Source organism: Piliocolobus tephrosceles, chromosome 3 (assembly GCF_002776525.5).
Source record: "Piliocolobus tephrosceles isolate RC106 chromosome 3, ASM277652v3, whole genome shotgun sequence".
Classification (NCBI taxonomy): Eukaryota; Metazoa; Chordata; class Mammalia; order Primates; family Cercopithecidae; genus Piliocolobus; species Piliocolobus tephrosceles.
Window position 1 is genome coordinate 148650769 of NC_045436.1, and position 15182 is coordinate 148665950.

General features: G+C 44.0%; 1 protein-coding gene across 2 annotated transcripts in view; it reads left to right on the top strand.

Moving 5' to 3' along the window:
• Positions 1-15182, top strand: part of RELL1 (RELT like 1) — a 100479-nt gene that overhangs the window by 37301 nt on the left and 47996 nt on the right. For both annotated transcript variants that reach the window (XM_023224533.1, XM_023224532.2), the window contains exons 2-3: positions 6765-6989; positions 8803-8874. In XM_023224533.1, coding sequence (XP_023080301.1) covers positions 6765-6989; positions 8803-8874 — 297 coding nt within the window. The remainder of the gene's footprint in view (positions 1-6764; positions 6990-8802; positions 8875-15182) is intronic.

A 15182-nucleotide genomic window follows, 5' to 3' on the forward strand; every position in this document is an offset into this window, starting at 1 on the left:
TACCCGACAGGTGAAATTCAACAGGTCCTGCCCTGGAAGAGAAAAAGGGGTTCTATATTTCTTTTTGGACTTAACACTTAACAATAACAGACAGACAGCGGTAAACGATGAGCATTCGCGAGCGCGTGTCGGACTTAACTGCCGACCTGAGTCAGACGGGGCGACCAAGTGTGGAGGCCCCCAGATGGGCACCGGGGGACGTCTCCCACCAGTCCCGAGTGGCTGTCTTTTAGCGCGTCCGCCAAGACCGTGCCACCTACAGTACAGACCAATACAGATCACAGATTTCGCGAAATTTCAGGAAGACAGACATAGACAGAGACAGAGACAAAGACAAAGCCGGCTTACTTACAGATTAAGATCCGTTGACTTGGAGGTCTGGTGGGCTTGGGGGAAATCCCGGACGAGCCCCCATTTGTTATGCCCAGACCGTTTATGCCCCGAAGAAGACCACCAGAGTCCAGAGTCAAAGCCAAGCAGCAAGGATCTTTATTGCAGGTTCGAACCTGGAGCTCTCACTCACTCGTGAAACGAGCCGGGCAGGAGAGCTCCCCCACTGGGCTCCGAACAGTGTTATATAGTCTAAGAAAAGTAGGCATAGAATCATTATACAAATCAGATGTATGATTGGCTAGTGTTTGAACAAGGCGATTTGGCCAACTTGATTGGTTCTCACCATTTCTAGTATTTCAGTTAATTTTGAAATTCTGATGACGTTTATCAGGGGCTTGCAGGGTAGGGGCAGGGCTTGTTTTCGCAAACCCCGAGGCGGGAAAGCAGTCCTACAGAAGCAGAACAAAGGCAGTTAATCATATTGTGACAGGTTTCACAACAGGTTTTGCAACATGAATGTACCTTACTTAAATGCGTCTTGTGACCTTGCCGTGCCACAGAAAGAAAAACAGGAACTTACAAAATCTTTACAAAATGTTTGTGAGAGCAGAACAAAGGTTTAGCACTAGGGTGTGGCAGGAGAGTGAGGACACATTTTTGTGTCCTTTCAAATGCAACTGAGGAACTGAATGTTTAACTTTATTTAAATTCATTTGGCTTAAATTTACATTTAAATAGCTACATGTGGCTAGCAGCTATCTTACTAAATAATGCAGATATTTTATGATTATGACTAAAATGCAGTGCCCACCTTTTTGTAGACACTCTTCTGAATGCTTTACCTATTAACATTGTTTAATCTTCACAATGACACCATGCAGCAGGCTTCCAGTTACTTCTGCTGTATAACAAATAACCCCAAAGCTTAGCGGCTGAAAACAGCACTCATTTCTTGTGTTTAAGGATCTGTTATACAATTTGGACAGGGTTCATCAGAGACAGCTCATCTTTGCCCCATGCAGCATCAGTTGGGACTATAGGATCTACTTTTATTATGGCTATTACTGGCTGATAAGTTGATGCCTACTATTTTCTCTCTGCAGGGAAGCTTAGGCTTCCTCACAGCATGGTGGCTGGGTTCCAGGAGCAAGTGCCCCAGGAAACAGAAAGTGGAAGTTATCAGTTTCTTGTTGCCTGAGGCTGGAAAGTGATAATGCATTACTCCCAACACATTCTGTGGGTCAGGGAGAGAAGAGTATAAATGTAAGGGAAGGAGATACAGACCTCACCTCTCAGGAGAAGCAGTATCAAATAATTTTGAAGCTGGAAACCAAAAAGTATCTGAGACCGGTCTCAATCAATTTAGAAGTTTATTTTGCAAAGGTTAAGGACATGCCCAGAGAAAAGGATCTCAAATTCACTGGAACAATCTGTGGTTCATGGCATTTTCCAAAGAAGATTTTGAGGGTTTCAATACTTAAAGGGGAAAGAGGGAGCAGATGGTCACATTACTGAATCTACCTGTTGCAAGGGAAAAGGAGCGGGCAGAGTAATAGTCAATTATGTCAGTCAGTCAACACTTTACTTAAGATAAGGTGAGCATGGAGTAGGTAGCTACCTGTGCAGATACTTAACCTTTTATCGGTAGCTATCTGCCTAAGAACAAAAGGAAAGGCAGTTTCTTGAATGACTCAGCTTTCAGTTTAATTTTTTCCTTTTGGCATAGTAAACTGGGGTCTGAGATTAGATTTTTATTTCACAGGGCCATCCTTTAAAATTATCACAGATGTCACGTTGATTTTGATCCTTTTTATGAGAGGAAACAGAGTACAGAACAGTTAAAATTGCTCTCCTAAGATGACATGTCTAGTATGTGGCCAGATAACTTGTCTGTTATTTCTGCCAGGTCTGAGCTTTTAATCTGAGTACTGTCATGCGCTCTGTGTGAAGAGACCACCAAACAGACTTTGTGTGAGCAATAAAGCTTTTTAATCACCTGGGTGCAGGCGGGCTGAGTCTGAAAAGAGAGTCCGTGAAGGGAGATAGAGGTGGGGCTGTTTTGTAGGATTTGGGTAGGTAAAGGAAAATTACAGTCAAAGGGGGTTGTTCTCTGGCGGGCAGGGGTAGGGGGTCACAAGGTGCTTAGTAGGGGAGCTTTTGAGCCAGGATGAGCCAGGAAAAGGAATTTCACAAGGTAATGTCATCAGTTAGGGCAGGAACAGGCCATTTTCACTTCTTTTGTGGTGGAATGTCGTTAGTTAAGGCAGGAACCGGCCATGTATATACAGGTCACAGGGGATATGATGACTTAGCTTTGGCTCAGAGGCCGAACAAGTGCTATATTGCATCTCCCTATAATTTGTATGCTTCACTAATTTAGATTCGTATCTTCAGTTTTTTCATGGCATGATAATTATGAAATTAAGTGAATGACACTTTTGTAAGTCACAGAGCTCTGTAGATACGTAGTGTTTGTAGGGGTTTGCCGCATGTCAAATTCACCATGAAGATGTAACAGGACGAGCCGCAGACAAAACTCCTCAGACACCGAAATAAAGAAGGAAGGGGTTTATTCGGCCAGGGGCCTTGGCAAGACTTCTGTCTCAAGAGCCGAGCTCCCCAAGTGAGCAATTCCCGCCCCTTTTCAATTCCTGTCCCTTTTAAGGGCTCACAACTTTAAGGGGGTGCATGTGAGAGGGTCGTGACTGATTGAGCAAGCAGGGGGTACGTGACTGGGGGCTGCATGCACCGGTAATTAGATGGGAACAAAACAAGATAGGGATTTTCACAGTGCATTTCTTTTTTTATTTTTATTTTTATTTTATTATTATACTTTAAGTTCTAGGGTACACGTGCATAACGTGCAGGTTTGTTACATATGTATACTTGTGCCATGTTGGTGGGAACTGAACAATGACATCACTTGTACTCGGGAAGGGGAACATCACACATCGGGGCCTATCATGGGTGGGGAGGGAGGAGGGATTGCATTGGGAGTTACACCTGATATAAATGACGAATTGATGGGTGCTGACGAGTTGATGGGTGTAGCACACAGTGCATTTCTAGACAATGTCTGTAATCTACAGATAACAGAACCAATTAGGTCAGGAGTCGATCTTTAACTACCAGGCCCAGGGTGTGGCGCGGGGCTGTCTGCCTGTGGATTTCATTTCTGCCTTTTAGTTTTTACTTCTTCTTTGTTTGGAGGCAGAAACTGGGCATAAGACAATATGAGTGGTGGTCTCCTCCCTTAAAGACACCTTCTCAATCACCTGAGTCAGAGGGAGGTGTTTGACTTCCTTTTCTGAGCCCCTCTGCTTTCATCGGTTTCCCATTGTCTCCCCAAAAAGCATTTATTATCATCCCCAGATTGAAACAGACAGTGATTCTGAGGAAAGCTCCTTGATCTCAGCGTGCTGCTTACTTCACCTATTCTTGTTGCATGGAATATGTGTTATATAAAGGAATTAATAAAGAAAACTTATTATTTTAGGACCATAAAAGGAGTTAAATAAATGTTTCTGGTTTTTATTGAAAATAAGCCATGAGGTTAAACCCTAACTTAGATGGTATATTGCATATATTTAGGGATTTATTTATTATACTGATTCTTCAGGGAGAAATCAGAAAACACAGACTATTTCAAATTCTGGAGGTTGTCTGATAAAGTAATGAATGCAACCTCTTACAAACTTAAGAAACCAATTATTTCCTTTCATGTTCAAAGATAATGGATATTTTCATGTGAAAGAGAGGTAGCCTTTGTTCTATGGCCTCTGGTTTGCAAATAAACTTCTGTTTGATATTGTTTGCTGCTGTGATGAACTGTGCTCATTTCATACCAGGTATTTGTTCCCATTATAATGCAGGAGTTTGTAACTGGGGTCACTTTGTAAACTGGGGACCTCCCGGCTGGCGAAGCCCTGCCCAGGCCTCGCTTGGCCATGCTGGCGTGCTTCAGCTCTCGCCTGTGGTATAGCTTGTACCTGCTTTCAGCAGTTCCCAAGCTCTTGTAGTGCACCCAAGAAGAATGAGGATACACAACACATTGAAGGGTGAGGAGGGCAGAGAATAATTTTATTGAGGAATGAAAACGGCTTTCAGCAGAGAGGCAATGTGGAGTTCTGGGGAATGGTTCCCCTACTTGAAGTTCCTCCCGTGTGGCTGGGTCTGGGGCCTTTTATGGACTCAGAACAGGGGGTGCGTGCTGATTGGTTTGTGAGGAAAGTGCACCAAACGGGAAGACAAGTCCTCCATCTGGCTGGAGGATTTAACTTGTAACTTGGCTTTCAGGCTTTAAACTGTCTTCAGCATGGAGGTGGGGTTTCACCAGGGACCCGCCCCTGTCTGCCTGGGCATTTGGCTGCCTCCTGCCGCTCTCACTTACAATACGGATTCTTTTCTCACCAGAATTCTCTTGAGAAAGCTTATATTTAAATGTCTCTAGTTTTCCAATTTCTGGGTTTCTTGAGCAGTGTGTATGAACCTCCCTTGATGAAGAAAACCTCATTTTATCCCTTCACAGTCAGGATATTCTAAATACGGAAGCTTCGTTTCAGTCAAACCCTGCAGTTTTCTTTGGTTCTCATCTACCTGACTCCCCACCTTCATTTTGTACTTCTTTCCTCATTTTTCCATGGCATGGTGCTCTGCTGATTCTTTTGCTACACAGTGTATTCTTCCTGAACTCGGCGTCAAGTGATCTACAGATGTGAACCACCGTGCCCAGCCTAAATACTAATAGTGGTAGCTAACACATTTATAGTGTACTGTGTGACGGGAACATATATAAGGCTGACTTTTTAATAATTTTTAATTTAATTTAATTTTTTTTTTTTCTTTGAGACAGCCTTGCTCTGTCACCCAGGCTGAAGTGCGGTGGTGCAATCTTGGCTCACTGCAACCTCTGCCTCCCAGGCTGAAGCGATCCTCTCACCTCAGCCTCCCAAGTAGCTGGGACCACAGTTGTGTACCACAATGCTCAGCTAATTTTTGCATTTTTAGTGGAAACGGGGTTTCACCATGTTGCCCAGGCTGGTCTCGAACTCCTGACCTCAAGTGATTCGCCCCCCTCTCAGCCTCCCAAGGTGCTGTGATTACAGGTGTGAGCCACCATGCCCAGTCCAGTGTGTTCTTCCTGTTGTCTCAATTGGCCACATCATGTAATTGTGTGCTCCAGGCTCACTGCTTTCCGGAGTCCATGTGGCACCCCTGCAGGCTAAGATATCAAACTGCCTCTCATATATATATTCATATGATACTTTGACATGTCTAAAGGCAACAACTTCCCCTTTTCTCCAAAAGATACCCACTTCACAGCTTCCCTATTCTTGAAGTCATAAAGTAGATCTTCACTGTTCTTTTCTCTTCTAGTACCCCGTGTGCTCCTTCCACAGCATTTCTCACAATCTGTCATGATCGGCCCGTGCATACTTGTTTAATGGCTATTTCTGATGCCATCCTACAAGCCTCAAGATGGCAGGGGCAGCGTTACATTGTTCATCACTCTGTCCAGTTCCCACCTAGTGTGGTGCTTGTCACATAACTGGCATGCGTTCAGTGTTTATGGGGATTAGTGAACAGATAAACAAGTGCACTCACTTCCATTTTTATGTTTGCGCCCTGGGCCAAGATCTTGATGCTATCCCTGACTTTTCCCTCTTCTTCATACTCTAGATCTGCTAGTTTACTCAGTCCTCCTAGAATGTAAGCTGCATGAGGACAACAATTTCTGCCTGTTTTGCTCAGTGTGATGTGCTTGCATCACAAGTGCCTAGAATGGTGCCTGGCATGTGGGTGACTGTTTGCTATGTTGCTTGCTAGTTTACATGTAATAATTTATTTCATCTTCATAACAATCCTAGAAGGGTGGGTAGGTAGTATTAGTATGCCCATTTCATAAGAAACCAAAGCATCAAGATGTTAATTAAGTTCTTGATCATTGTCACAGAGCTGCTAAATGGTGGAGCCTGGGCATTGAACTTGAGTGTCCTGAGGCCGTTCTCTTAATCACTAGGAACCGTGCTATAATGTAATGTAATGTTTATGTAATGTTTGTAATGTCACATGTAATGTTTATGTGTTCATTCTGTGCTTGTAATGTTAGCATGTAATGTTTATGTGTTTGTTCTGTGCTGGACCCTTCACTACAACCCTGTATACTCATTCCACAATGAAGAAGCAGCTGTCTTCAAAGGGTTTTTTAAAAAATGACCAGCGTGGGACCCAGTTCATGAGTAACAGAGTTCAACTCAGACTGTTTGAGCCCAGACCTGGGCTGTCTTGTGCCTCTGCAGCCAGACCCACTAGTCTCCATGGCCTGTGGTTTTGGGAGCAGACCCTGATTTACTCTGAACATTACCTGAGAGTCATTAGGTTTTTCTTCCCTGGACAGATATCTAATGCAGCATGCATGTTTCTTTCTGTAGACAATGGGAGCAGCCGCACGTCGCACTCCAGAACAGAGACGACCCCGTCGCCCAGCAATGATACTGGGAATGGACACCCAGAATATATTGCATATGCGCTTGTCCCTGTGTTCTTTATCATGGGTCTCTTCGGCGTCCTCATTTGCCACCTGCTTAAGAAGAAAGGCTATCGTTGTACAACAGAAGCAGAGCAAGATATCGAAGAAGAAAAGGTTGAAAAGATAGGTAAATAACCAGGGTTCTTTTTATTGGGGGTGAGAGACAGTTTTAAAATATGAAACCAGTGATGTATGCTTTCCATCTCTCTGAGGCAGAATGGTCCATTTTAGTGGCAGGAGGGGCAGTGTAGCGTAAGTGCAGATGCGCAGTAATTATGGCTGCCAGGCAGGGCGCCCATTCTTGCCCAGTGGCCTTAGACAAGTTATCGTGTGCTCTGACTCTGCGATGTATAATTTCACTTAAATGTATTTGTAATTAATTTAATCTTATTCATTTGACATTTTAATTTAATTTCAACGAGGAAAACAATCCTCACGTTTTGGGGTTTCTGTGAAATTTAGAGGAAAGATGCATTTGGTATTTGGAATATATGACCACTCATTAAATATTAATCCTTACTATTATTATGGAATCAGATTTGGATAAGAGTGAAGGAAAAATTAAAATAGGTCTCACCATGTTTGTGATGTTGCTTTTGCTGGGGTAGTTCTATCTTAAATATTTGTGGTTGGAATTCGTGTTCATGAAGTAAACGATCATGTGTACAGTGCAGAAAAAGGTATGGCAAGAACTGGTGCCTTAGTACTAACTTCAGGCTGTCTCATCTTTTTCTCCTAACATGGAGTCATAAGGTAGTGTTTAGAAAAACCTGGGAGACGAAATCCTGTTTTCTCTGCTGATGTTTCTTTCCCATCATCTTTAGGGATGTTTCCTGACTTGGGCCTTGAGAGGTAGTAGGTGACTCCCCCTATTCCTTTCGGCCCCACTAAGGGCAGTTTATGCAGAAAGGTGACATTGGAGTCGGTCGCCCTTCAGGCAAAGCAGGGCTGGCTGGGGGGAGGTTCCTGGAACGTTCCTTGCCAGCTTGCTGGACTGTTGGTTTTTCCCACCCCCACTGACCTTTGAGCCTGAGAAGGAATAGGATTGCATGATGAGTCATGTATGAGCCTGTGAGCAAACCAAAGCCAAGTGTTTGTCAACAGCAAGTGGAGCCTCCCCCTCTCCTCCTTCCCAGATGCTCTGTAGGTTGGCTTAGCAGCCAGCTTCTGAGCTGTCTAACCAAACATGCATGTTCACGTGGGGGAAAGCTGACCTTTGGATGGAGAAGACATTTTCCTTGTAAATGAGTAGGACATTGCACACCTTGATGTATTCTCTGTGAACTAGGACGGAGTGTTTCAACCCTCCCTTGTTCTCCTTGTCTTACTGAAACAAATTTTGCAGATTGGTTTCAGAGTGGTTTGCTTTTTTTCCCAAAGACCATCGTGTACACTCCTGGTACAGAGTCCCCAAAGTAAACTGAGTTTGTGGACAAATAACCAAGCCCTGAATGTAGGTAATTTGAAAGTGTATTTCAGAGGATAGGAGAGTCTGATGAACATGGATGAATTATGATCCAATTTAAAAAGAAAATTAATATTGTAAATTGATATAGTAAGTCTGCAATTAAAATAAAATCCAAGGAGAATTTTTTCTTTTTAAATGAGCTTTCTTCTTCCCATTTCTCCTAAGGCTTTAAGAAAATGATGAGAGAGAAATAATAATGAGGACTGGTACAAATGCATTTTCAAATTCTTGTCTGGAAAGTGAGTGATCATTTGAGCTTCAGAAGAGATAGACGGACAGCTCTGATACTTCCTCATGCTTGTTACGCATGAGGAAGTTTGGGGCTGGAGGGAGAAAGCCTAGAATCGTAGCACCTTGGGTGATCTCCTGAGGCTCCTGGAAACTGTTCAGTGAAGTCTTGGGTTCTAAGACTGATTGACTTGATGCTGGTGACCAGTTGTAACCTGTTCTCCCCTCCTCTTTTCTCTTTCAGAATTGAACGACAGTATGAATGAAAACAGTGACACTGTTGGGCAAATCGTCCACTACATCATGAAAAATGAAGGTGTGGACCTTTTAGTGTTCCAAAACAATTCAGTATTCCTATCCTTTATTAAAAACCTGCTTCGAAGAGTCAAGATTTATGTAGACTCTCTTATTGACTTCACCTAAGCTTTCTAACACCTCAGCTGCCAGCATTATTCAGCTACGCAAGTTTCACATGAGTGAGTTTTCTAAGCGTGAGTTGCTCTAAGCGTTGCAGAAACCCAGCCTTGGAGCTCTGTCAGCTGTTGTTCAAATCCTGGCCTCGCTGCTTACTGGTTGTGTGCAATTTGGGGAAACTACATTGCCTTGTTTCATGAGGTACAGTTTCTTCCTGTAAAATGAGGATAATAATATTTACCTCAGCCTGGCACGGTGGCTCACACCTGTAATCCCAGCACTTTGGAAGGCTGAGGTGGGAGGATTACTTGAGGCCAGGAGTTCAAGACCAGCCTGGGCAACATAGTGAGACCCCATCTCTTCAAAAAAAGTTAAAAAGGCCAGACGTGTTAGCTCGTGCCTGTAATCCCAGCACTTTGGGAGGCCGAGGCAGGTGGCTCATCTGAGGTCAGGAGTTCGAGACCAGCCTGGGCAACATGGTGAAACCCCGTCTCTACTAAAAATACGAAAAGCTAGCCAGACTTGGTGGCGGGTGCCTGTAATCCCAGCTACTTGGAGGCTGAGGCAGGGGAATCACTTGAACCTGGGAGGCAAAGGTTGCAGTGAGTCGAGATCATGTCATTGCACTCCAGCCTGCGTGACAGAGCAAAACTCCATCTCAAAAAAAAAAAGGTAAAACAAAATTAGCCAGGCATGGTGGCACATGCCTGTGTTCCCAGCTACTTGGGAGGCTGAGATGGGAGGATCACTTGAGCTCAGGATTTCAAAGCTGCAGTGAGCTGTGATCACACCGCTGCACTCCAGCCTGAGTAACAGAGTGAGACTCTAAGAAAATAAATAATAATAATAATATTTACTTCACAACATTTTTGGTACATAGTATACGTAGAGGGCTCAGTATAGAAAGCACTCAAATATTGTCTGTTTTTGTGTGTGTGTGCTTAAAAAATTGTGGTAAAATACACATAACATAAAATTTAGTTCTGTTACCATTTTAAGGTACACACTTCAGTGGGATTAAGTACATTCACGGTGTTGAACATGCATCTCCACTGTCTAGTTCCACAACTTTCTATCATCCCAAACTGAAGCTCTGGACCCGTGAGGTAGCCACTCCCTCCTCCCCTGTCCACTGGCAGCTGCTGCTGTGCTTCTGTTTGTCTGTTCTATGGCATCCTTTCTCCCGCGTTAACACTTTGTTACAAAGTTGAACTTTTATGAAATTGAGTATTTTTTCACCCTGAAATGTATTCTAAATTGTCATCTTAAATGGAAGATTAATTTAATCTTGACTGAAGAAACTTTGGGATCATTGTTCTGAGCACTGGTTATTCCCTCCATAGCATACCATGCCCTCAGTGATATTTAAGGTGTGTGGAATTCCTTGCCCACTTGCTCAATAGCTGTGGATTCTCACACTTTGAATTCTCATGACAATTGGAAAGAAAACATTTCCCCTGGGCTTTGTCTTTGCTTTAGTCAGCATGGACTCATGGACTGTGCACTGATGATAGAGCTGAGCCATTTTTCTAAACGTTGAAATGCACCACACTCATCAGTAAATACCTGCTCCTCTGCCCTCAGGCCCTGCCCCGGGCACCCCATACTCCCAGATCCTCACTACTCTACAAGAGCATCTGCCTGCCCAGCCTGTCTGTCAGTTTGACTCTCTTCAACTGTTTTTGACTTAGAGAAATAGCAGTTTCGTATGGTTGAGCATAATTTTCATTGCTGTTTTCAGAATGTGCTTTATGCTTTTGGCATAGATCTGGGTGCTTTATATACGTAATCTCATTTAATCCTCAAAGCATCCTTATAAGGTTGGTTCAGTTACACCCATTTTACAGATGAAGAAAGAAGGTTCCAAGTAGTTAAACTTACATAGTTAGTGAGCAGCCCAGCTCTGTCTGTCTGGTTTCAAATTCAGCATTCTTTTCAACCACACAGTATTGTCCCTCCTCCCTTCTAATGTGCAGTTGTCAATTTCTACAGTCTATAAAATCAGACAACCAAACTTATTCAGATGATGTGTAAAATAACAAAACAGACCGGAATACTTGGATTTTGATCTCTGTCTTCCAGAGACCTTCCTTCAGGGCATAATAGTTGGTGATACTGTTGTTGAGTACTCAGTCATGGATGTTTCTTTTACATGAAAAAAAGTGCTTTTTAATTTGCCCAAGCAATGCATGAATATGTCTTTGGCATAGGAAAATGTACCCATTCTGGAAGTGTGCAGTGTAAGGCATGGATGCCCCCTTCACTGCCTCTGTGCCTTTCACATTCCAGACTGCCTTTCTTGGCTGTGGAGAGCTTGCAGGCCTTTGGGACCTGGGCTTCTGAAAGCTGGAGCAGTTGCCAAATTTGTGATGATACGTGAAATGGGTTACTGACAATTGAATCAGTCGAAATAAGTAAACTGTGAGAACCTTGCCAAGGGCTGAAGTTCTCATGTATCGACGTCATAGTACTCCTGAGGGTTTGCTGTATGCTGGGCCTGTTCTGGGGGCTTTCCAGGGACTCTAGGATCTCGACATTTTCTTCCCATGTTACAAACTGAAGCCCACCGTACTTAACTAACTTGCCAATGTTGCACCACTGGAAAGTGGCGGAGCTGGGATTGGAACTGAGGTGTTCTGATTCCATAGTCTGTTATTTTAACCATTTACTGTAGTACCTCTGTCCAGGTGGCATGAAAGAGGGAGGGAAAACTTAACTCCTTTCAAAGAGGGACAGTATATAGCTGGGTTAGTTTGTAGAAATCTTAAGCATTCACTCAATAAATTCTTAAAAGTACCGGCTGGGCATAGTGGCTCATGCCTGTAATCCCAGCACTTTGGGAGGCTGAGGTGGGAGGATCACTTGAGGTCAGGAGTTCGAGACCAGCCTGGCCAACATGGTGAAACCCCATCTCTATTAAAAATGTAAAAATTAGCTGGGCATAGTGGTGCATGTCTGTAATCCCAGCTACTTGGGAGGCTGAGGCAGGAGAGTCACTTGAACCCAGGAGGCAGAGGCTGCAGTGAGCCAAGATGGCACAGTCACCACACTCCAGCCTGGGCGACAGAGTAAGACTCTGTCTCCAAAAAAATAAAAAATAAATAAATAGATAAATAAAAATAAAAGTGCCAGATGACGTAGGCCCTTTTATCACCCTATTTTGTAGATTAGAAAACAGAGACCCAGAGGATAAGACACTTGTTCAAAGTCACACAAGCAGGTATGACAGGATGGTGCTGGCAGTAGGCACTTCTCTTAATGACAGCAGAGAACGTGTTTGGGGTCCTTGGAGGAGGCATATTATATAATGTCCTCACTTCCCACACTAATGTGAAAATAGGGCTGTTTTGTTTTTCTTTTTAAATGATATTGTTTGCCTTTTGGAAAGTAGCCTTTGTGTTTTTACTGTGCTTAGTACCAGTAGGTACCACTGAGCAGTCAATACCTGAGGTGCCATTTTTCTCCTCTCTCCTCTGCTCCCCAGTTCTCTTTGCTTTCTATCTTATTCTCAGCCCCAGGTCCCCTCTTCTCCTGTCCACGCCTTCGTCTGTGTGCCTGCGGTTTCTCCAGGGGCTTGTGAGGACAGCTGGTGACTCCAATCCTTTGTGCAGCCCTTGGTTCCCTTCCTGGACTCCCAAGTAATAGCTAATGTTGCTGCACGCCCCTTTCCAGCTGTGGCCTCTTCAGCTTCCAGCCTGCACCAAAACCACAGCCTGGTGATAAGGTGCAGCCTTGATCTCTTACCAGTTTATAACCTAGCATGTTTGAGTTTGGCTTTGAGACTAAAATCCTCTATTTTGTGGACCAAATGCATTTTCAAAATATTTTTGTCTCAATGATTAACATAACTTTGAACTTAGTACCAACTTGGACTTCCCTGTTGATATTTTCTGTCTTTGATAAATTGGAATTAATACTAATTTCACTTTCTAGTTTTAAGTGATAATCATACCACAACTTTTCCTTTACATTAAGAAAGGAATAAAATTAAGCACAATCAGTCCATTACCCTTTTCCCACATGTGTTCAGGTTTTCTTTTCCTAGATTCGTGCATCTGTAAACATTTCTAATCATGATGTATGAATGGTTTCTGCTTCGCATTTTAAGTTTGGCAAATGAGGTGATATTTGACCTGTACTCATGGTAACATTCTTGTTTATGGTTTTGTTGTGCCCTGAGTTCCGAGGCCCCCCTCAAAGACGACCACCAGAAACTGAAGTCAAAGCCAAGCGGCCGGGATCACTTTATTGCAGGTTCGAACCCGGACCTCTCTCCGTACAGGCGTAGTCAGGAGGGCAAGAGAGAGGTCCCGAGCACAGCTCAAGCCTACTTTTTATAGTAAGGCACAAACAGGTTACAGAAGATTAGGGCATTTTTGCAGTTACAAGATTGGGATTGGTTGACATTTTGAAGTTTGAACATTCAGCAGTTTCTGATTGGCTCCCGCCCTTTTTAAACCACAAACGTCTAGGGGTTTTTGTTTTTTAGACAAACTGCTTGCTTAACCATGGGTGGGAGGGGGGTGGTTTCGATTGAGCAAGCAGGGGGTACGTGACTGGGGGCTGCAAGCACCAGTAATCAGAACAGAACAGAACAGGACAGGGACTTTCACAACGCTTGTCCATACAACGTCTGGAATCTATAGATAACATAACCGGTTAGGTCAGGGGTCGATCTTTAACCAGGCCCAGGGTGGCGCCCGGGCTGTCTGCCTGTGGATTTCATTTCTGCCTTTTAGTCTTTTCAGTTTAAACACATTATGTCTTTAATATGGAAATCAATTTTAGTTTAGATAAATATCTCTTGAAGGATGGATTATCAGCTGACCTGCTGGGCAAACACACTTTGTTTGTCTCCATCCTCACACAACACTTCTGACACAGATGTGTGGGATTTTTCCATACTTTGCAGTTCTCCAAATCTCTGAAGCCTGCAATTTAATACAGTTCTGACTCTGTCTACCTAGAGTTAGCATCAGATCCCAAAAGACTTCCCCTACTTGGGATGCCAGTTGGAAGCCAGGGCTCTGGTACTTCTGGATGAGAGATCTACAATCCCCTCCTCCGGTTCGATATTTTCCTGGAATGGGTTACAGAACTCAGGGAAGCACTTTATTACATGTACTGGCTTGTTACAGAGGATGCAACTCACCGACAACAAAATAGAAGAGATGCATAATATTGGGGGTGGGATGCATAGCTTCCCTGTCCTCTCTGGCTGTGCCACCCACCCGGCACCTTTCAGCCACCTGGAAGCTATCAGATCTTGTCGTTCAAGAGTTTTTTGTTGGCTGGGCGCAGTGGCTCACGCTTGTAATCCCAGCATTTTGGGAGGCTGAGGCGGGCGGATCACAAGGTCAGGAGATCGACACCATCCTGGCTAACATGGTGAAACCTCGTCTCTACTAAAAATACAAAACATTAGCCGGGCGTGGTGACAGGCGCCTGTAGTCCCAGCTACTCGGGAGGCTGAGGCAGGAGAATGGTGTGAACCTGGGAGGCAGAGCTTGTAGTGAGCCGAGATGTGCCACTGCACTCCAGCCTGGGTGACAGAGCGAGACTCCATCTCAAAAAAAAAAAAAGGTTTTTTTGTCTAGTTTAACTTCCAGTCCCAGAACCCTGCCCCATCCTCCCCTGTTCTGACTTTCCTGAGGTCCCTGGGTAGGGCTGAAAGTTCCAACCCTCTAATCGCTTGGTCTTAATGATGACTGGCCCCACCCCGAGACTGTTTGGGGGCCCCACCCCGAGTCACCGCATTAGTATAAACTCAGGTGTGATCAAAAGATGCTCATTATGAATAACAAAAGACACTCCTCTCAGGAAATTCCAAGGCCTTTAGGAACTCTGTGACAGGAACCCAGGACAATGACCAAATCTATTGAATATTATGCCACACCTGCGCACTGACTATTTTCCGAATCCAAAGGGTTGGATGTACCGCAGTGCTAGCTTTTAATTCATCTTTCTAAATAGAGCCGAACTGAATCATGTCTGGGTAGTCGCTGGAGTTTTCTTGCATTGTATGGATGTTTGGAAAGTGTCTGGGAGTCTGTAGCTGAGTTTCTCTGCTAGGCCCTTAAACTGGCTGCTTAGTAAAAATTGCAGGGAGTACTACAGCTATTCCTCAAGTGCTTCTGATTAGTACTTCTGATCCCTAGGCAAGAGACGCCTTTGTGAAGTTTTTGCCTTCAGGCTCCATTTATATTTTGG